Raw genomic sequence first — 22,329 nt, forward strand, 5'->3', positions numbered from 1 at the left:
TCACAGCAATTTCCAGCACAACTCAGTGATAATCACCATATGCTTTTGACCAGAATTTTATGTCGCAGCATCAGTGTTCAAGTTATACATTATATCAACTATATAAACACTTCCCAGATTTTCATTTTTTATTTTTGTTTTGTAGTAGGGGAGGTGACTACAAATATTTTTAAACTAAGTAGGACAGATTTGGAATTGCACCAGCAAAATTAATACTAGTGTAGGAGCAGTCCTTGGGACAGTAGGATACGTGGCAAAAGTCCTAAGTCAGGGCTCACCACACAATCTTTTTTGGGATATTTTGCAGAGTTTAAATCATAAACAGATGTTTGTGGAAAGAAACTCTGTCTCCTTTTTCTTACATGCAATGTATTAATCACTCTAAAATAAGACTATAAAGATAATATCTTGCTGAGTCCTTAGTACTTAGCGAGGTTACTAAATACTTCATTTACATCCCATTTGGGACGAAGCTTAAGAAACAAAATTTGAGATGCTTCAGTAATCTCTAAAAACAGTTACCAAAACTATTTAAATATTTATACCCTCAAGGCTGACAAAAGGACCTGATGCCTCGCCATGCTGCATGGCGGCAGAAGACAGAATTTCTGCCTTCGAGGGCTACGGGTCCAAAGAAAAGAAACCATCCTGTGCCCTTCCCGGGACTGAGTACACAAGGAAATTAGTTTGGAAAAGAATGACCACAATTCAGTTACGTTACGACATTCCTTTCTTATTTTTAGTGGGGACAGTAATAGCAAGGAAGCAGTAAAGAAGCTGAAAAGTAGTAGTTGTTGCTTATCTGTAATATATCCCTTATTAAGTGACCAGGAAGCGTGGGACCTGCGGTGTGCTGTGACAGAGCCAGGCAAGGAACCAAGGTTGTGGGACATGCCCCAGCCAGCAAGAGCATGACAGAGATGGCAGAAGTGAGGAGATCATGAAATGAAGTAATTAAATAAAAAAATCAATACTACTAGAAAACCTCAGCCTCAGAATCACGAATCAACAATCCAGAAGGATACGAAGGAAGGAACAGCCGAGACATGGAACGATTAGAGATAATTATAGGTAAGGACAAAAGTGGGTAAGAACAGGATTAGAATTGGGATGGAACAAACCTCTCCAGGGAGAAGTGGGCAACAAAGGAGGAAGCAGAGTTGGAGCTTATAAAAGTCAATCAGGAAGAAAAGGCAACAGGATGAGTGATCACTGGTGGAAGGCAGCTGTAGGAAGGAAGCATAAACAGACAAAAAAATGCGGAATGAGTGAGTCAACGAAGAGTTGCAGACTGTTATTACGTGCAAGCAAGCACTTCAGAACCCTCAGGTCTGATTTCCACACCGACCTAAAGTTCAGGCACTGCTCGGACTGCAAAGCTGCACAGTATTTCGTGCTAATTAGCTGCAGTAGATGGTCTCCTGCAGACAGCGTGAGGGTTCATCTTCTCATTTACCAGTGAGGTCGAGTGATGCCATGTTAAGCAATGAACGTCCAAGCCACATCACACCAGACAAGGTTATTATCTTCAACAGCTTCTACAACCCCCGGGAAGGAAAAATTCAAGCAGACCACAAATAATTGTGCCGTGACATTCAAAACTTAACTAGAGTCTATACCATAATAGGGGGAAAAAAATGCAATCGGTCATTCTGCCATCAGCTACTGGATCAGGAATGCTTAAATCCACAAAATCCGACTTCTTTTTTTTTTTCCTGGATGCCGTCACTATTCTTAATCCCCAGCATCACTGCCATAGAAGCCGCAGTCATTTAGTGATGGTATAGTTCATTCACTCACAGTGGTCCCTACAGTCACGAATCTCAGCTACCATTTTAATAGCACAAAAAGTATAACCCACCGGTGGTCCTCTCACCCAGCACACAGCAGAGAAAAGCATAGAAAAAGGACACATCCAATTTTGCCCAGCAGAGGACCATCTCCTCCAGTCCTACCACATCCTCCTTTCGAGGATATAATAGTCATGCCTGCATCAGAGTCTCACAGTGCCACCTCTGAGAAGCACAACACTGGACTTAATTACCTAATAGCTAAATGAGGAAAAAAACTCCACAAATATTAAGCTTATTATAAATGAAGGAGCACCGGTTCCTGTAAATGTGATATTTAAACAGTCTTCAGCACAGGCACAATCCAAATCCAAGGATCAGGTGCTCTAAATGAAGAGCATCCTTAGTACCGGTGGTGGTGAAGTTTGTGACTGCTATAAACTGAACGACATTTCGCAATGATAAAAGCAATCTAAGCCAGGTCTAATTTTGTATCTTCAGCACTGCCCAGAACTTCAAAATTAGTTCATAGCACTGCCTTGCTTTACAACTGACAAGTGAGTAACATGCCAGTGCTTGTTTTCTGCCTTCAACCTCTCCCAAAAATCATTCCCTTTTATTTTCGTAACGTTGTATGACAAAAAACTACCTAAAATTTTGAGCATTTTCTTTTTGCATTAACAATAAATAATTACAATAAAAATGGAACTGCTTTCCATTCCAGTCATTCTTATCCAAAGGAGATATTTATCAATGTTTGTACACACACTGGCAACTCGGCTTCTTCTGACCTATGTTAAAAACACCTATACATCCATATTTGACTTGGACACGGGAGTGGAATTTGATGCCTTTTTAAAAAAAAACCACATTTTTCTTTGGGAATAAGCGCAAGTTAGCCTTGGCCATTTCTCTTGGAATAATTCAACAGCTCCAAAGTCACTTCTGTAACCCCAGAGAAGACATGCAGTGGAAAACACCTAAAGTCCATGCAGTTTAATTATTTTTCAATTTTAAGTTTTAAGTTTTATCTAATAGAACTGATCATTTAAGTCTATTCAAATTTTGATAACATATTTATCACTTTCCTTAGTTTATACCACTGCAGCTAAATTACATACCTGAAAACCCACTAAAACGCCTATATGCAACCAATAACTTCAATGACACAACTACTAAGGCACAGCACATTACTTAAAACTCCCAGCCCCATGAGCGATATCACTATGTTTATTAGCCCCCCAAAAAAAACAAAAAAAAATGGTATCTTAAGTGGATTTTCCCTTTTTTTTTTTTTTTTTCCCAATCACGGTAGGATTTCTACCAAAGAAAGAAGGCAAGGTGACAAAAGCGAGATAACATTCAAAAACCTCTATAGGGGTGGCAGTACTTACTGAAGCTGAAACTAGTTTAGTGGTTTTCTTTGGAGCACAGACTATGTTCTTTGTCAGGAATCTGTTTTGTCCCATGTTCTGTGAAGTGGTTATTTGACATTGCCTCTGCTCCTTAAGCTAAACCCGCTGCCAACAAGCCTCAACTGAGAAAACACTATAGCTCCAAGTAACCTTTTCAACTGCTTAAGTGCATATTAACTCCTTGTTCTCAACCATCTGACCTCCTGCTCCCAAACACCGAGTAGAAAAACCTGTCTTAGCACCTGATTCTAAAACACAAATACCTGGTGCAGATACTTGAGTCCTAGGAAACCGTTTCCTTGTATTCTGCTCTCAAGTTTTCTCTAAAACATGCTTTTATACCAATAGCTGCAATCACAAACTCCACTATTCTGATATTTTTAATACGACAAAAGCCCAGAGAAGCAGAACGATGGCTACGACGCGTCCCGTGGAAGAAGAGGTTTCCCACCAGTGCTGAATATTTGCAGAAGAGTTCAATGAGGGTGTATGGGGATTGACTCGAGGAAAGTATGACAAGATTTTCTTTACAAAGCCACTGTAACAAGAATATCGTTGAATATAATTTCAGAACAAAGTATGGCAATTTCTTCCCCGTGGAAAGAAAAAATAAAAAAGAAGTCTTGGGAGTCTACATAAAAACCAAAATAGGGTTTTCTGGAGACGTGCTCAAATTCAAAATGATTCCAAGCAAGCCTCTTTCATATATGCTGTAATGTTGCTGTTCTTCACGTACAAAATTTAGCGTGTCTCCATAATATTTAACTTATTTTTTTTAAATAAGTAAAAAATGCTACAGCATATTTTGATATCGATCAGATCTACATTTTACAATTTCCCAATTTGTTAAAGTTTGTGTTTAACATTAAGGAAAAAAATATGAAATAATATTTAGCCCTACAAAACCCCTGTGATACTTATTAAACACAAAAATTGCATTCAGACCAAACGAATTTGGCCCTAAGTCTAAACCAAAGGCCTTAAGAATGCACTGTTCACTGCGGCCCTGTGTTTGATTTTTATTAACAGTCCAATCTAGATTTCTTAATTTGTCAGCACCTCTGCTGAAAAGGCAGATCTTAAATAAGACCTGCTGTATGCGACGATTCCCTCATTAGTTTTATTTTGGTTTTTTTGCAAACAAGTCACTCAAGTGGGTGTACTCGACACTGGTGAGGCCCCACCTCGAGGGCTGTGTCCAGTTTTGGGCCCCTTACCACAAAAAAGACATTGAGGGGCTGGAGCGTGTCCAGAGAAGGGCAACGGAGCTGGTGAGGGGTCTGGAGCACAAGTCTTGTGAGGAGCGGCTGAGGGAGCTGGGGGTGTTCAGCCTGGAGAAAAGGAGGCTGAGGGGAGACCTTCTTGTTCTCTACAACTCCCTGAAAGGAGGGTGTAGCCAGGGGGGGTCGGTCTCTTCTCCCAAGTCACAGGCGACAGGACAAGAGGAAATGGCCTCAAGTTGCGCCAGGGGAGGTTCAGATTGGATATTAGGAAATATTTTTACACAGAAAGGGTTATTGAGCATTGGAATGGGCTGCCCAGGGAAGTGGTTGAGGCACCATCCCTGGAGGTATTTAAAAGACGGGTTGACACGGTGCTTAGAGACATGGGTTAGTGATGGGGTTTTTTTTATCAGAGTTGAGTTGATGGTTGGACTAGATGATCTTAAAGGTCCCTTCCAACCCAGACAATTCTATGATTCTAAGTGTCTTTAGGGTAGAGTCCTGCAGCATTTGAAGATGGTGTTTGTGACCAGGTGAGGATACTTTGCAGCTGAACCTGACATCAAGATCGTATCCACAACTCCTCACGTATATGTTATTTCAAAAAAACGGCTGTCGTGCGACAACCAGCATATGCTGGCATTTTAGCTACGAGCAATAGATGAGCAGCTGGTTCCCATTTTGAAATCTGATTTTGGAAAATATACCAAACCAGCTGCACTCTGTTCTCTGATCCTGAAAACACTGTTCTTTAAAAAATATTTTCCATATATAATTTACAGCTTCTATACCTTCCTGGCAAAGAAAAGAAAACAATCCTAACACTGTGTAGTCTGGTTTAACCTGAAAAAAAATAACTTTTTTTTTATACAAATTTAGAATCATTAACAGATTTAATAGAGCACTTCTTTGTAACTGTTATGACATTCTTAAATCAGCTGGTATAAATGTGGAGGATCAATGCTTTAATTAGGGGTTTTTCAATTTTTTTTCAATTTTTTCAGAAGAAAAGATTAATCAAAGCCCTTTTAATAAAAATTCACTACTGTAAAAAGATCTCTAAAGGTCTGGACTATTATGCCCAGTGACAGAATTGGACTCCATAGCTTTTCAGATGACTCCAGGGCTGATAAATGGAAAAACCTCTAACAAGGCAGGCTTTCTATTCTGTACCTTCTAAAGGAAGCTAAGAAAAAAATTAAATAAATAAAATCCATTAATGTTATTGTTGCAGGACCAAAGTATATGTAAGTGGACTTAAATATTATTGCTAAATTTGAATATTCTCATAGTTTGTTAAAGCATGTAAAATACGAGATCACTGTGAGAACTGTCGTATTTCACAGACTTACACAAGTGTTTTCTATCCTTAAGTATGGAACTACAAATCCAGATGACACTGAGGCAAAAAATAAGCTGGTTAAAAATTTTCAAAGCTTCTACAGAACCTAAAATTAATCCAATATAAACTTAATTATATGTGGCAGCTGATGGCTTATTAGAAGAGCACTATTTTTCCTGCATTTCTTCTGAATATACTTTCAGATTTGCAGTATATTAATAACTATCATTACAACATTCCAGTTTATCTAACAGACACAAATAAGCTTGCTCCTATTCACATGTTTCATAAAAGGAAAAATAACTCCTGTGCATGTTTTCTAGATCAGAGCTCTATCCCAAGCAAGGGCGATGATTCCAAATATCTATTCCATTTAGGTCTTTAAAAAAAAAAAAAAAAGAGAAAAAAGAGAAAGAATTTACTTTTAGCAGTAGGAATTAATCCCAAAGCATTTATAATAAAATGAATTTACAGTATCATTTAACTAAATATTTGCAGAAATAATATCTTCTATGATTCTAGAAAGAAGGTTTGCCTTTTTCTAGCAGTATTTAACTCATTTTTTATTAAAATCTGCATAGTTCATTTTCAGCAAACCCTGCCAGCAATCTCTTTCCAGTAGCCATTGAGGCTTGCTACAGACCAGCAAGTAGATGAATGATTAACTTTGATGGTAAAAATCCACCAAATTCTGAAATAAAGTTAGCCAATTAAGTGATACTTTTCTCGCCGTTTCCAAAGTATAATGTTTGAAACAGATAACTTTCTGGTTTTGTACTAAGCTAAATCCCATTTTTAGAAAGAGAAATATCAAAGTAATGCTGTGCTGGAGATAAAACAGTAAAGAATTTCCTTCTGCAAGAGCCAATGCACGGAGAGCAGTAGGAATTGTTCCCCCTAATAATCAGCAAGATCTAAAAGAGTAAAGGATTAGGAGAAAAAGATCTTTGAATCACTGAAACCCCATTCTATTTTTCAAAATGTGTTCCTTTTTTCTCTCGTATATGCCCCAAGTTACATAAAGATGACCTACCAGACAACTATTATCTGTTTCTGGGGACACAATCAGCATCCTTTGCAACTCCAGAAATCCAGTAAATTCAAATAAACTCACTTATAAAATTGCAAAGAACTTCTGTAATTTTGCAATTAAACAAACACATTAGCTAAACAGATTTTACATGATTTATTCAGACGTTGTTAGCACTGACACCACCGTGGGCGTCCATGAAGTCTCAGTTAACTGCACTTACATATGGCAGTGGGTCTGAAGTGTCGTATTGCCTTTTTCAGCCATTTCCTGGCTAATATTTTTTACAGTGGTGTATAAACAGTAGTGATTGCTAATGCAGAAATAAGATGTGGATCTGGAATTTCCAAAAAGTGTCAAAAATTCTGCAGATACCAAATACTGTCTCCTTACCTCTAGATTAAATAAAAAGGACAGTGAATCGGTAAAATAAACCAGTTGCATGATCTTGCAATTAAAAGCAGCATTCTTTAACTCCCTTCAATTAAGCAAACTCTCAGTATGCCTCATTGGCATGAAACTGGTATAGAGAGACTGCAGAATTAATTGAGTGCCAATTTTAAGCATTCAAAACAAGTCAAGCACAAAACCTGCATGCAACCTACGATTTTACCAAAACTATATCCATATGTGAAGTTGGTCAGGGACACCTGTATAGGTGGAAGGATACTCCAAGGGATATTTAGGGTTCTCCCCTATTTGCTGTAGTCTACCTGTGCAGCACTAGGAAGGTCACTCAGAGACAGTGTTTGAAAGCATTCAAGCACCTGGAGACCTGGAGATACAGGTAGACAATGGGGCTTGATAGAGATGCTCAAACACAGGAACTTGGTGCCATCTGAGACACGTCAGGGCATCCACAACACCCACACAGAGCTGGCAGATATGACCCCAGGACATGTGTGACAACCAAGCAGCTGGAGGCCAGATATGGTATGACACTGGACCTCTGTGTTTAGGCAACTGGATTATGTCTAAGAATCATAGAATTGTCTAGGTTGGAAGGGACCTTTCAGATCATCGAGTCCAACCATCAGCCTAACTGATAAAAACCATCACCAACCCATGTCACTAAGCCCTATGTCAACCCATCTTTTAAATACCTCCAGGGACACCTAAATCCAATTTTGTCATATAATGCTCTAGTTTCCATGTATAAAAGGGGAAAGATTTTACTCTGCAACAGCTTTAAGGACTATAAAGAGGCCAGACTGGTGGAGAATGCAGTAACAGACAATGGACATGTTTATCATACTGAAAAGATGCAGAAAAAAGTCTGTAAGTAGGATGTTCTGACATAGAAGGTATTTCATTTAGGGTGCTCTATGTTATTTTTAAATGGATAGTGTTTACTGACACTGATAAGGTATACAACTCCAGAAATCACTTCTGACGTGCTTTCCCAAATTGCTGGCAGACAGTTCATACCACAAAGTTTGCACAGCTGAAAGACTAATATGGCCATAATCTCAGGATAAGGTCAAATACTTCCACTTTGGAAGTCAGCATTTAAATCCACAGTTAAAGCACCAAAAGAAAAGTATCCTGATTTTCAGAAGTGCCGTCTGACCACACTTTAGTAGGCAATATTGCTATGTGAGGACATACGGATCGCTACTGCAGATCCTAGGATGGACAGGGAAACCACTGAAGTTTCCATCACTATTTCCTGGGAAGACTGTACAAAAACTTGTTTGAGAGTCCTTGATCCCAGCGAGTGCTCTGCCTCACAACAATCTCAAGGAGCATGGATAATTAAATTCTGGGAATACTGTGGTTTTTTTAATCTGGGAGTACAGTTGTTTGCCTAATGTCACTACAGCTCAGACAGTGAGCCATGAGGTGCAAGGTAAGAAATGCAGCTGAGACTGAAATCAATACTTGATATGAGCAGACACGCACTATCCATCAGGAAATTCAGACTGCCAACGGTTTGATCTACGTCGTCTACCCAGGGTGGTCAACAAGCCAGATGTTAAAAACTTCTTGTAACTGGCACATAAGCCTCAGAGGGTGCAGGGAAAGGAGAGTTTTTCCTAGGTGGGAGATGACCATGGCCCTTGGTCCAGGCCCTCTCATGCAGGGCAGGACTGGTTTGGGCAGGGTAGGACATCTAGGTCAGTTCATGAGGACAGCGCTAACTGACCTCGGCCGTACCTGCTGCCGTCTGCCCTCCCACAGCTGGGCTTTATTTTACCAGCAAATCTCAGGCCACCAAAGTCCACCACTGTGGCTGGTGTCCTGCACCAGAGCTGCAGCAGAGGCACCCACGGGTGCCGCAGATCAGGAATCTCAGGTGGGAGCAGGTGCAGTTGGGGTGGGATGCTCTAATGCATTATAACTTACAAGTTCAGTAATACGTTACTTCGAAAATATAGAAAAGGATCAAGAGTTAGAGCAGCAAAGAGAGTCCTTCAGGAACAGAAGCCTCCTTTTCCCATGATTTCTATATCATATATTGAGGGTGGTGAGATGCTGGAACAGGTTGCCCAGAGAAGCTGTGGCTGCCCCATCCCTGGAGGGGTTCAAGGCCAGGCTGGATGGGGCTTTGAGCAACCTGGTCTGGTGAGAGGTGTCCCTGCCCATGGCAGGGGGTTGGAACTGGATGGTCTTTAAGGTCTCTTCCAATCCAAACCATTCTGTGATGATTCTGCATTCCGAGTAAAGCACCACAGTGTCGCTGTCTGGCAGGTTTAAGGGACCAGGGAGGGATGAAGCACCAAGGTACCCAATCTTATGAGCCAGACTGACAGCGAATGGAAGTTTTCCCGAAAGTTGAAATCTAGGTAGAAATAATTCTTGACTTGTAATGGGAGACAGACAGAGGTGGGATAAGAGGGACAGATATCTTCTTGCGTTCTGATGTGAACAGCAGCCAAAAATTTCATATTTTACTTTATTAGAGTTTCCAAAGGAAAAAAATAAATTAAGGAGCTGCTGCTTCTGACAGCCTGGAAAACTACTATACTTCTGTAACAACAGTATAAACCTTGTTAAAATATTACACTCACACAAATTATTCAAATAAATCAACATTCACTCCGTTTACCATACGGTTCCACCAGCTAACTTCTGTTGAGAATCCTGCCCACCATTTGCTGGAACTATAAAAGAGGAAGGAAAGTAACTGAGATTACCCAGGCCTTTTCCATTTGAAAAATCCCTTAAAATAGTCTGGAGAAGAAAAGGCTGAGAACAGCGTGTTCTTCATTTGTTGGGTTTTGAATGACTGCAGCAAGTCTGGGACATAGCTGAGTGTTATTAGAACATGGATACATCCAATTCTGAGCTCCAAAATCAGTTTTGGTACAAGAGGCATATTAAAAATACTAAAAATGTTCCCCCACTCTCCCTATCTTGTCCCACAAAAACAAAACAATACCCTTCCCCTTTAGTACTGTTTGAGGATCTCATTACTTTTTGTTTTCTTTAAGGGATGAATGAGATTTTATTTCTTCAAGGCTCCTCTGCTGATCTTTGCTAAGAATTTCTCTAAGGTCTCACATTACAAACAATAATAGGACTCTCTACAAATAAACTTGATGTGGTTAGGGTCTGTCTATCCTGCTGAGATTTTGCTTCACGGACAGATTCACTTCGCCTTATGCCACTTACTGTGTCTGAAAAGTTTGTAAAGCGTGTATTTGTAACATTTCCAGCAAACAGATATAATTTAACTTGGCCTGCGGCACTGATTTTTCTTTTTCCTAGATAGAACGAGTTCTCAAATGAATCACAAAATGAATATGCAGAATTCTTCAAAGCTGTCAAAAGTTACCAGTCACAAAATCCCCAAAAGCTTGTCCTCCATAGGCACAGCTGCCAGTGTAACTCCAAGTCTTCAAGCGACTCCTTCTGCTCTGCCCACTCTGGAAAATGAGTCGAGTGAGGTTCTAGGCAAAGCCTAGTAAAAGACGATGCCATGAACAAATGCAGAGCTCACATGCAAGTAAGACTGGTCTGAAATTTATATTTTTTTTTTTCCTATCTTTTTCATGCCAGATTTTACAACTGGAATACTATTCATTAGGATAGTTTTATTTTACTTTTGGTTTATTTAAAGGTAGAAAAACCCACTCTAATACTTGCAACTGCAAATCTCCCCGAGCTTCCGCTGCCAAAGGCTCGAAGCTTGGGCATTAGGCAGCACAACAGTACAGACTTATATCATCTGAGCAACTAACCAGATTGTTTGGCAGCAGAAAATACCATTACAGAAAGACCTCATAATCGCATTATAGAAGATTCAGATCACACATGAAATGAAAAAACCTAATGCGACTTGGCCTTGATTCCCACTTTGCCAATAAGGTGAATCTTCAGAAACTGGAATGGCTACTGGGGCCTTTTCTACCCCAAAGCAGGAGAGCAGATCCAGATCCAGCTCCTGCATCCTTCTGCGTCCACTGCTGCTGCTGTTTTGACTCTCACCTAAACTCAGATGGAGGAACGCTTATATTTATTCCTTACTGCTCTGGCAGGCTGTCAGCACTTTTCAAGAGTATGCAAAAGCAAGGGAATGATGAACCAGAACAGTTTATGTCGCTGAGAGAGCTGAGTGTGGTTTCACATAGGCCCTTCCCTTGCCAAGGACATTGATGGAAGAGGACTGAGAGCTTCCACACAGAATATTTGCGTGCTTCTCCTGTGACAAGAGTCCTATTTTTAGGCAAAACGTGTTGTTATTGGCTATTTAGACAATAGAGGCAAACAAAACAAATCTTAATCAAGCTGATCTCCATTGTGTCAAGCTGTAAAATTAACAGGCCAGAGATGGAATGGAAACAAAAGCTATTGAGAAGGATAGATAGAAAGCATCATACCAGAAGTAAGATATATACATTTTCTTAAGTCAGCTGGGGCAACTTAATCAATCCATCAACACCTCCCATCTGTTTTCATGTTCCAGGTAATGAAAGTACAAATTAATTGTAAGGCAAAATGTGAAAGTAGATAAAATAGTCACGAGTCACATGTTTCTGCAGTTCTGAGTTCAGAGAGAAGAAGCAGCACAAAATTTCATGGGAGATTTTGGTGTTAGAAAAAGCAAGACACAAAACTCTGGAAATACAGATTATGGCAAAACAGAGGACAGGTTTAAACTGAGGTTTCAAAAGAAGGAAGGAGAATTCAGATTTTGTGCTGCAGGAGGTCAGCGTGGGCTGATTTTGCCCAGGAGAATCAAACCACCACCGCCACATTGAACCTAAAGAACCGTACCACCAAATGAACCAGCAGGAAAGGGAAGAAGAGGGGTGCAAGGCACCAAATAACAAAAAGAAAGATTACTTGCCTACATTCTTCTTTCTGTGACATATTGTTTATAAGGAATATTCATACTAAGGATGAATTAATTAACCTGCTCCCCCTTACCTAATAAAATATACAGAAGTAGATTCCTTCTACCCAGTCTTCTTCCCTCCATCTCAGAGTTCCCTAGATTCGGCAACTGAAGGAGCAGCAAACGTGCACAGAAGCGTCCCATCTCAAAAAACAGTACGGCTAAATTACTTCTTCCCCTACATAGGCAAGCAAGGACGATTCCAAACAGGATACCCCACTAAGCACCACAGACCAGGGAAGGTTTCAGAGCTCCTTAACAAACTTCCTAGAGGTGACATCATCTGTTGAGAATTTAAATGTTGCAAGTGATAGTCGTTACAAGTCGTCATGGTTAATCACCAAATTTGAAGATTTTTTTCAGGCAAGCCATCACAGCAGCTTGAACTAGGACAAAAAATAAACACTGCTTATCAAACTGAGTTGTCTTCTTCCACAACACTCTCCACTACCCAAAGCAAATAGTCACTCTTTTAAAACCACAATGTTTTTGAGTTTTAGGACCTTTTTTAATAGGCAAACAACCTAAGTATCCTCCTGAATGGTTTTACCCTGTCAGTATAAAAGCAAAGTCCACCTGGGAGTCTTAAGTAGGCAAGGAAACCTGAGCTCTGGGACCAGGCAGTTTCAGGAAGAACACAAACCCATCAATGACTGGAAATGGACCTCAGATGTAACCACAGTTCCTCAGGAAGGAACAGGGTAGGTTCAAAGAGCAATTGTCACTGGAGTCAAGGCAGTGTATGGGCTTCTGCCTAAGGACTCACCTTTCTCCTTTCCTGCTGTCCACAGTGATCTTCACTAGGAAGAAAATGTTCACTGAATGGTGAAAGGAACAGGTAGTCATAGACTTGAAAAATTGCCTCAAAGGGCCTAAGTCCCACCGAGGGACAAAATCTCTAAACAGAAAGATCTTCACAAGTTTGCCGTAGGAGGGAGTTCGTGCAGCAGTATTTCTTCCCACACACTTTCCGACAGCCCCTTTAACTTGAACAACATGGGAACGTAGAGGTATGACACAAGTCTTGGTCTTGCACCACCATGGTGCAGAAGAGGACAGAGGCACCGATGTTCTTGTACGCACAATCTGTGCCCGAACTTACTGTCAGAACCATTGTGTGGTCCAACCACTTCCTTATAGATGCTATAGGCACCTTTTATGTTGACTTGCCAGTATGTTCTCTTGCCAAAAGGAAGGGCTGTTTGAATTAATTAAATTATTCACAAAATGCACTATATTCCAATGTAATCTACTAAATGAAAACATCTACTAAAACATTTGTGTATTTTTGTTTTGTGGATATATAGCTCTTATAGCTGTTCTCAAAGTTAGATAAACCATACTTACCATAAAACACTGTTTTAAAGTAACACATGATGTGAAATGAAACCCTGCTACCATCTGCAAGTAATGTAATCAGGCAAATGAGGAATAATGACTACATCATGGTAATTTAGCCCAGAACATACTGAATTACAATTGTCAGCAGCTTGGTTTATAGCTCACAAACTTGAGAAAAGCGCAGCATATAAAGAGAGTGGGGAAGGATTTAATTAAAATACGATTACGGAAGAGAACATGAATGACACATGATGTTACTTTTCAAGGGTCCACCACTATTATTTGCATCTTGAAGTGAAACTGAAAATTCACCATCACACACGCACAGAAAGATAATCTCAGTGATACAAGGTTGCTTTTACACATCACAAATCCATGGGGTTTAGCTTATAACAGAATAATAATTCTGCCCAACCCTTTGGGGTTGCGGTTGGTGGGTAAGGAAATAATCTACAGAAATTACAGCAGATTCTTTCCATTTTCTAAAAGTTTCATAGCTGTTCAGAGACGAGAGGTGCGAGTCAGTATTGCCCCTCTCCAGTGTGCAGGGTCTTCTACTGGGGATGGTCTGCAGCAGAAAGCGAGCTGGTAGGATGCTGTTCCTCCCTACTCTGGCCTTTTTTGGAGGGGTTCAAGGTGGATTTCTCTTTACCACATTTGTGAAAAGGAAGTCTCCTTCAAAATAAGGAAAAATTTTCCAGGATCTTTAAATCTACATTTTGCATCAGACAAGGAAAGTCAAGACCCTGGTATTAAAAAGGTGCTTTTTTCCTCTTCCCCTCATTTCTTGTTCCATCCCTGTTCTACATAGAATCATAGAATCATAGAATCATCCAGGTTGGAAGAGACCCTTGGGATCATCGAGTCCAACCATCTACCCTACACTACAAAGTTCTCCCCTATATCATATCCCCCAACACCACATCTAAACATCTCTTAAACACATCCAGGGATGGTGACTCAACCACCTCCCTGGGCAGCCTGTTCCAATGCCCGACCACTCTTTCTGTGAAAAATTCTTTCCTAATGTTCAGTCTAAACCTACCCTGCTGGAGCTTGACGCCATTCCCTCTTGTTCTGTCATTAATTACCTGTGCAAAGAGACAGCACCAACCTCTCTACAGTGTCCTTTCAAGTAGTTGTAGAGAGTGATGAGGTCTCCCCTCAGCCTCCTCTTCCTCATACTAAACAGTCCCAGCTCCTTCAACCGCTCTTCATATGATTTGTTTTCCAGGCCCTTCACCAGCTTCGTTGCCCTCCTCTGCACTCGCTCCAGCACCTCGATATCTCTCTTGTATTGAGGTGCCCAAAACTGGACACAATACTCCAGGTGTGGCCTCACCAGTGCTGAGTACAGGGGCAAAATATTTCCCCCCCCAACTGTTTCCATAATCCCTTCACTGTTGTACGTTAATATCTCTTGGCCATTGATATATTTCTCTTTGCATCATCCTAGGGAAGACATAGGAACTGGAATAAAAAGATAGACTTATTTCTTCTGGTTACGCAGGAAGCCTTGGTGAATCGACCCCAGCTACCAAAGTCTTGTTTAGCAATCCCTCCTCTCAGAGATTCCTCTGTAAACATAGATATTGAAGAACAACTTGTCATTTGGAAAAATCTGCTTTTCTGTATAAAATGTTTTATGGCCCATTTCTCCATAGGGCAGAAACTTAACAAACATTCCTGAATTCCAGTCTGATTTACGTTCTTCAGTGATGGAGATAACTGTCTATTTTTTCTCATGTTATAAAACATTCCTTCTATGTAGAATATTCCCATTCCACTAAATGACCACACCAACACAAAAGTAAGAAACACCTGGTAACGTCCAGAGAAATTATAGCACCTGCCCTCAGAGAGGGCAGCTGCTGGCACTAGTAATAAACAAATAAACAGATAAGTGTATATGCATGCGTAAATAAATAAAAGCTGTTCACTGGATTTATGTCAACAGAAATCCAGATACTTTCCATATGTTTCTGCCTTCCCACATCTGGGAAAAATCACATTGTTCCAGTTCCATGCTGCCATGACAGAACACTGGATACTGTACCAGAATCTTTTAGTAATGGACATTTTAAGTTGGGGGTTTTTTTAAAAATCCTTAGTCTTTCATAAATAATTTCATTTCATAAGAAGAACTTTTTTGGGGTGAATAGCAGTGGAGGCTGAGAAGAGGAAAGTTGATGAAACTATACCTTCATATGACACACTTTTTTATAAAACATTTCCTTTATTACACATCACGACATTTACTGTATAAAGGTGATGTTTCAACACGAAACACTATAAATGATGCTGCATCAGCTTATAAAAAATCTAGATTTTCAAAATTTAGCAATCAATCAATCAAGGTGATGTGCATGTCTACGAAGTTTCCCTGGAAGCCAATGACCAGCCTGTACAACGTGCACTTCCCCGTACCGCTGCCCACTCCTGCTTGTTCCCAGGCAGTGCTGCTAAAACCTGGCTCTCACTTCCATTAGAATTTGGCTTCTCTGGAGAATTATGAAGGTGAAAATATCTAAAACAGGCATTTAGCATAGTTTTCCAACTCTTGAAAATACTTGTCACCGCCTTAAAAGCCTGTCTTTAGTTTTGGCTTATTAAAAATACATGATAGCCTTGTGCTTTGTGATGCTCATTGTTATGCATGCCTTGGAGAGGAATACTCTGCGGTACTGAAAATACGACAACAGATTTCCCCAGAACTTCGCCCATTCTCACAACTGATTGGGAAATGCTAAATAAGAAAGCCTCTTCTGGAGTACCGTGGCAGTAACTCATAATAAATATGACTAATCTAAAATGTAACAGACCAAACATGCATCTGAGATCAGCAAAGCAAATACTCCCTCTGTGAAACAGCCAGCAGAAGGGTAAGAAAAGAGGAAAAACATACGAGAAACTTTCACAAGGAAAAGATAACTAGCACTTAACCAAAGTATACAGTTACCTAGATCACCACAATGGCTGGCAAGGGAAAGTCATACCCAATAAAGCAATACTCAGACCCACCACACCAGAACCAGCTGCAAGTGGGGGGTCTGCCAGCGGCACGCTAAACACAAATTTGAATTTAGGAACATATGACATCATTGAGCAAACAGATTTGATTTTGACTTGACTACATCACTTTCCCCTTCACCTTAGCAAATTAGCATCGTAATCCATAGAGAAGTCACACTACAGCCAAAACAATCCGCAAGTAAACCACGCAAAGTTTGAATCGTAATTTGTAATTTCCACTTTAAACGTGGAATAAATGACACCATTGCAGACCATGACAGATTTAGCTGAGAACGAAGTGATCTTTCAGAAGGTTAAGCAAACACAAATTGCTCAAAATTGCTCAAAATTATAGTTTTAAAGATGTTTAAGTAAAAAGAGCATGTCAACCAGACCTCCAAACATTATTGAGATAACCTTCTGCTTGACTCTGATGATTTCCTTCAGTATAGAACTGAGGGCTTCATTGCCCTGCTCTGGACCCGCTCCAGCACCTCAATGTCCTTCTTGTAGTAAGGGGCCTAAAACTGGACACAGAACTCGAGGTGGGGCCTCACCAGCGCCCAGTACAGGAGGACGATCACTGCCCTACTCCTGCTGGCCACACTGTTCCTGATACAAGCCAGGATGCTGTTGGCCTTCTTGGCCACCTGGGCACACTGCTGGCTCATGTTCAGCCAGTTGCTGACCAACACTGCCTGGTCCTTTTCCACCAGGCAGGTCCAGCCACTCTTCCCCAAGCCTGTAGGGTTCATGGGGTTGTTGTGACCCAAGTGCAAGACCCTTGCTGAATCCGCACTTGGCCTTGTTGAACCTCATATATGAAGAAATGTGGTCCATTTTAAAGAAAGGGTGAGTTAGGGAATGCATTAAGTTAGAGATTCTCAAAACGTGGTCCACAGAGCAATTTCTAATATTCTGAACCTTCAGTCAGGAAGGTGAAAATGCATAAATTTTATCTGAAAGGGACTACTCAGAAGAGGAGTAAATGTATTACAGGCTAAAGCCAAACCAGCAACTTCCATAGCAACATTATGAACAAGGGAGTGTCTGCCGACTGGGGATGATGGGGAAGAGTATAGTAATACATGAGGGAACACATGCTTCAGGCATGGAAATGAATCCTACCTGCTTGCCCAAGTTTCTTTTGCACAGGAACCAGAGCAGGAAGAACAGAGGTTGTGCACGTCCAGGTGAGGTCTCAACATGGAGACAAAACACAGATGGGATACAAGCAAAGACTGAGGAGCTGGAAAGTATTTCCAGGTCCCACAGCTCAGCCCCAGCTTTGGGATGCAGATGCAGAAAACGCATTCTGCAAAGGATCCTGGCACTTGGGCTATTTTCAGTATACACACTGAACGCAGGGCTAGAACTCCAAATATTTTAACAAGGAAAATATGAGCAAACATGTTATTTGACATGTGAGAAGAACTATTTTATTCATCATGGCCTAATAATAAATTTAACTACTTTCTGTGCAGGAAAAAAGAAGCCAGAGAAAGAGCTGACTTGGTATAGATCCATACCATGACATTTAAATCCAAAACATTGAAAGCTTAGTCCTGTTGTGGTTTTGGTGGGGCAGAGGCAGGGGTTGCCAAGTATGATAGCTTCTTTCGGGCTGCTGACATCTCAGATATGAAATCACAGACAGAGAAAAATCACATAGACACAGCGCTAGGCATAGAAAATTATTAGGCAAATGCTTAACGATCCAAATCTCAAAAAGGAAGTTTGAAAAACTAATTCCCTCATCTCAAGATGAGTTTTACCACTCGTGCAGTGAATTCATAAAACTGCAATATTAAAGGCAAGTACTTCAGGGAGTTATAAACTTATAAAATACTATGTGCAAAATAAAAATGATCAGAAACCTAACAACTCTGTCTGCCTTTCATAACTACTGACCTTTCTTTCTCCCAAGATGAAGTTCACAGTGGAATTCACCAATGAATAGCACAGATATATCACATACCTCGAAGTCACAGCTTCCATGAATTCATCAAGAAGATCATCGTAGGCTTGACCTCTGATTCTCTTGTGTCTCAGCCCAATATACAAAGGATCTTTCAGCAATGCCTGTTAAAAAAAAAAAAAATAACATTTTAACTATTACATGAGCAAGTTACACTAGTACACTCTGAGTTAATAAGACAGGGACAACAATACAGTGTTTGAGGATTAACCCAAGCATATGAAGTACATATCAATTTATCCACTATATAAAGACTGAAGAAGTGCAACAAAGAGATTAAAGAAATACCCTTTTGTTTCAAGGAAAAGAGATACCCTGGTCTCAAAGGAAGTGTATTGTTTCCAAGTGAAAAAGTAAAAGTTTATTCTGGGAAGTCGGGTTACAAAAGTATCTTTTAAAGCTTTAGTGAGTACTTTTTTCCCTTTACATCCTGACAGTGCTCTGACATTTTAAAAAAGCCATTTTCTTTACTTTAATCATCATGTTTCACAAATCTCTCCCAGAGTCTATCATTTCAACTGTGTTGATGAGCTGATATTCAGAAAATGTGCTGCTTTCTAAAATTCAATATGCTAAAACATAACCAAGCCTTTGACCTTTTCCTTCCAAGCTACTAGAAGGTCTTGGTTTGGTCTAATGTATTTCCAAATTATAAATTGGAAATTACTAAATGTGTTCACAGTGTTTTGCAATCACTTTTGACAATTGACTCCAGCTACAGCAATTCCCCAGTCTCAACATTTTCACTGGCTCTCCCGGGAAGTCTCATATAAAGGCCCTCTCTGCTGTTATTTTTCACAAGCCTCTGAAATCAGAACTGAAAAATCCTTTGGGCCACAAGCCCCAGTTGGAGACCGATCTGAATCTGCAAGAAACTTAAAGCCTTCGGTGGTGTTCTGCCTCCCCTGGGAGCATCCTGACGGAGACGTACAGACAGAGCCGTTTGCTCTCCCTCACTTTTCTCTCCACTTCCATAAAAAATTAAAGATTTCAGATTAGAATGTTTAAAAAAATCAGTACAAAAATTCAGTAGGATAAAAAGCAGATTTTTCTAAAATTGTAGCTAAATTCATCAGCGTTTCAAAACAAACTATTTCTAGTACGTTACTTATAGACTTTCAGAATTTGTTAGTTCAGCTATTTGGAGAACAAACAAAGCTCAAAATTGAATTTTTTTTGTAAATGAAAGTGAAGTCATTATATTGTAAGCATTCTATTTGTTCCCTTCACCAATTCCATGTAGCCTTCATGTTTAAGTAGCATGTTTTTTGGCTGAAATAATTTTACCTATGTATTTACATTATTTTAGGTATTCTAGCAACAAAATCAAAATTATGTCCCTAATCCAGACACTGAAGAAAAAACTGGCAAGTGCTTGATGTCAGGTACCTTCCAAAGTAATTTTCTCTTTTGTATGCTCTTCTTTTTTATATATATAATCACTTCCAATTTTGTAGTCAAGAACTATTTCTGGGATTATTTTTTCATGTCCATTTTCAGTTTGCCTAGTTATTTAAAATGACCTCAGGAAAATCTGACAAACCAAGGACAATTTTGTTTCTCTGCGAGGTATATTCACATGAATTGCAAACGAACTGCTTAGCAATGTGAAATCTTAAAGACAAGTTTGGAAACCCCCTGGGAGTTGCCTCGTGCTTCCCACCGGACTGAGCACGGAAGGCTGGAAAGCAGAACTGCCAGGTGGCAGGAGCCTCTGTCAGGAGCATCGTGGAAGGACTCACAAACAGTAATCCCATTTCTAAAATCCCACTACTACGGATTTCCACCCGAGTAGGCTTGTCCTCTGCAAGCATATCACACGCTCCACGGTCCAACTCAGTGTAAGTTACTTATCCCCTTTCCAACTCCCATAATTAATTGCTCTTTCAACATACTTCTGCAAGATTTTTATTAAAAAAAACAGCCTATGTTCTTATTTTGTAACACGACGTCTGAAGTAAAAAAAATATCTATATATTTCTTTTTGGCTCCTTTATTTTTTAAATTCTGAAGACGCATTTGCAAAACCCTTTGCAGCCAGACTGAGTCACGCTGATTCCTTCAAGAAGCCAGTTTATGTCGGGCAGTGATTCTGTGAAAGTTCAAGAGAAATAGGCATTCACAGTTACGCTGTTTAAAAAGTGCTAAAGAAGCCACGGGTCTGCCTTGAAACAGGCTCTTCTACTCCCTTTGCCACTTTTGCATCTTTAATGTCTGTGAGCATTTAAGTCTATAGCCAATGTTGAAACTCAGAACTCTGAAACAGCTCCTTTTATAAGGCCACTATATGAATTTATTCACGTGCCTTTGATGCCGAAATTTAATGTGGAATATTTAAAACCATGAATACAATGTTTCTGGGGTACATTTAAACTTCCAGCCTGGGAAGTCTCGCAAGCAAAGACAATTAATTCAGCGACACATCTCTGATGAAAAGCTTGGCCAGCTACATACTCAGAGTTCAAAATTCCTTTACAGCTCAGTGCATTCTGCTTCACAAGCGTTACAGTTCGACAAGAAATAGCCCCAAAAAGTTCCTTTATAGTCCTGTTTGGAACAACGTATGGAGAAACCCAGGGCGGAGACAAAAGAATGAAACATTCAACAAGTGAAAAGAACAGTGGTCACGTCTGAGCCCCGAGTGGCAAACCTTTGTGGGACCTCTCCCTTTCCAAAGGGCACTGAAGAATGAATAAGCTGCTTAAACACATTATCCCCTTATTCAGGTCAACACCATGCAAACCGGGTCCACGGTGGTTGGGGTCTTTTTTTTTTTTTTGTAGGGGGTTCACACATCTTGAGAGATTAACATTTGCTATCGACTATTTCACGGCTTTCAAAAGAGATTAGTGAAAAGAAAGTTCCCATCCTACAATCGCGTATGTCAAGCTGACATGATGATTAGGTACTTCTCCTCAGTGACTTGGGTCGCTTTTGTTCCCCAGCTTGTTGTCAAAGCTCAAACTTGGTTTTGTTCTTTTGGAAATCGAATCTCTCTTCAAAACATAACTCTGCTTTTCTCAGTTTAGTGGGTTTGATATGCGTATTAAATGATACTGTAAAAAGCTGGTGCTGGACTATTTTTAGAAACACTCTAAGGCTAAAAGAAAAAGAGCTCTAAAACATTCAGGTTTAGCAACGTGGTACATTCAAGCTTTAATAGTAATAAGGTTTTACAAGAATAAAGGGTTTAATTGAGGTTCTGGTACTGGAAATATCATGTAGATCCACTTAGAATTAGCTGTGTAAAATAACAAAGAGTTCTTTGAAGCACCACCTGAGTGTATTAAAACTGTAATGACCTTTGGGGTTTTAAGAAAAAGGCAAGCCATTTATACCACCTTACTCGTGCACACTTATATAGTAAAGAGATCAGCAAACCATCAAAGTTCAAGCAAGGCTTGAGCTGTGCACCTGGCTCTAATTTAGCTACAAAAGCCCAACGAGCAAGAAACAGAAAATTGCACCCTTATATATTTCATCAGTGGAGAACAAACATGCTGAAATGTCATCTATTCTCACACTTGGCCCTGAGACGTTTCTTTGGAACAGATATATCCTTTAGCAAACAGCTTCATGGAAAACTGGAGGTGAAGAACTGCAAGAATACCGAGCCCACGGCAGCAGAGAGCATCCAGAACCCCTCAGTGCCACCAAGAAAGAGCTTGGTGTAGGCTAATGCTTCAGAGCAGCAATTTCCCCTGTGGCACTAAAGTGCCATAACCCTCCAGCAGTTCTACAAGGATTTGCGTTAGAGCCACAGTTATAAAATTAAAGGAGAACTACATTCGTATGGGACATCAGAAGCTTTGGGACAAAGACAGTCCACAAAGAAAGACATATTTTCAGAGTATGAT

General features: G+C 40.1%; 1 protein-coding gene across 1 annotated transcript in view; it reads right to left on the bottom strand.

Moving 5' to 3' along the window:
* The window catches only part of ME1 (malic enzyme 1), a 161,844-nt gene that overhangs the window by 53,949 nt on the left and 85,566 nt on the right, over window positions 1-22,329 (bottom strand). The window contains exon 6 of the mRNA XM_074150187.1: window positions 18,473-18,576. Coding sequence (XP_074006288.1) covers window positions 18,473-18,576 — 104 coding nt within the window. The remainder of the gene's footprint in view (window positions 1-18,472; window positions 18,577-22,329) is intronic.

This window comes from Numenius arquata, chromosome 7, assembly GCF_964106895.1.
Source record: "Numenius arquata chromosome 7, bNumArq3.hap1.1, whole genome shotgun sequence".
In the NCBI taxonomy this organism is placed as follows: domain Eukaryota; kingdom Metazoa; phylum Chordata; class Aves; order Charadriiformes; family Scolopacidae; genus Numenius; species Numenius arquata.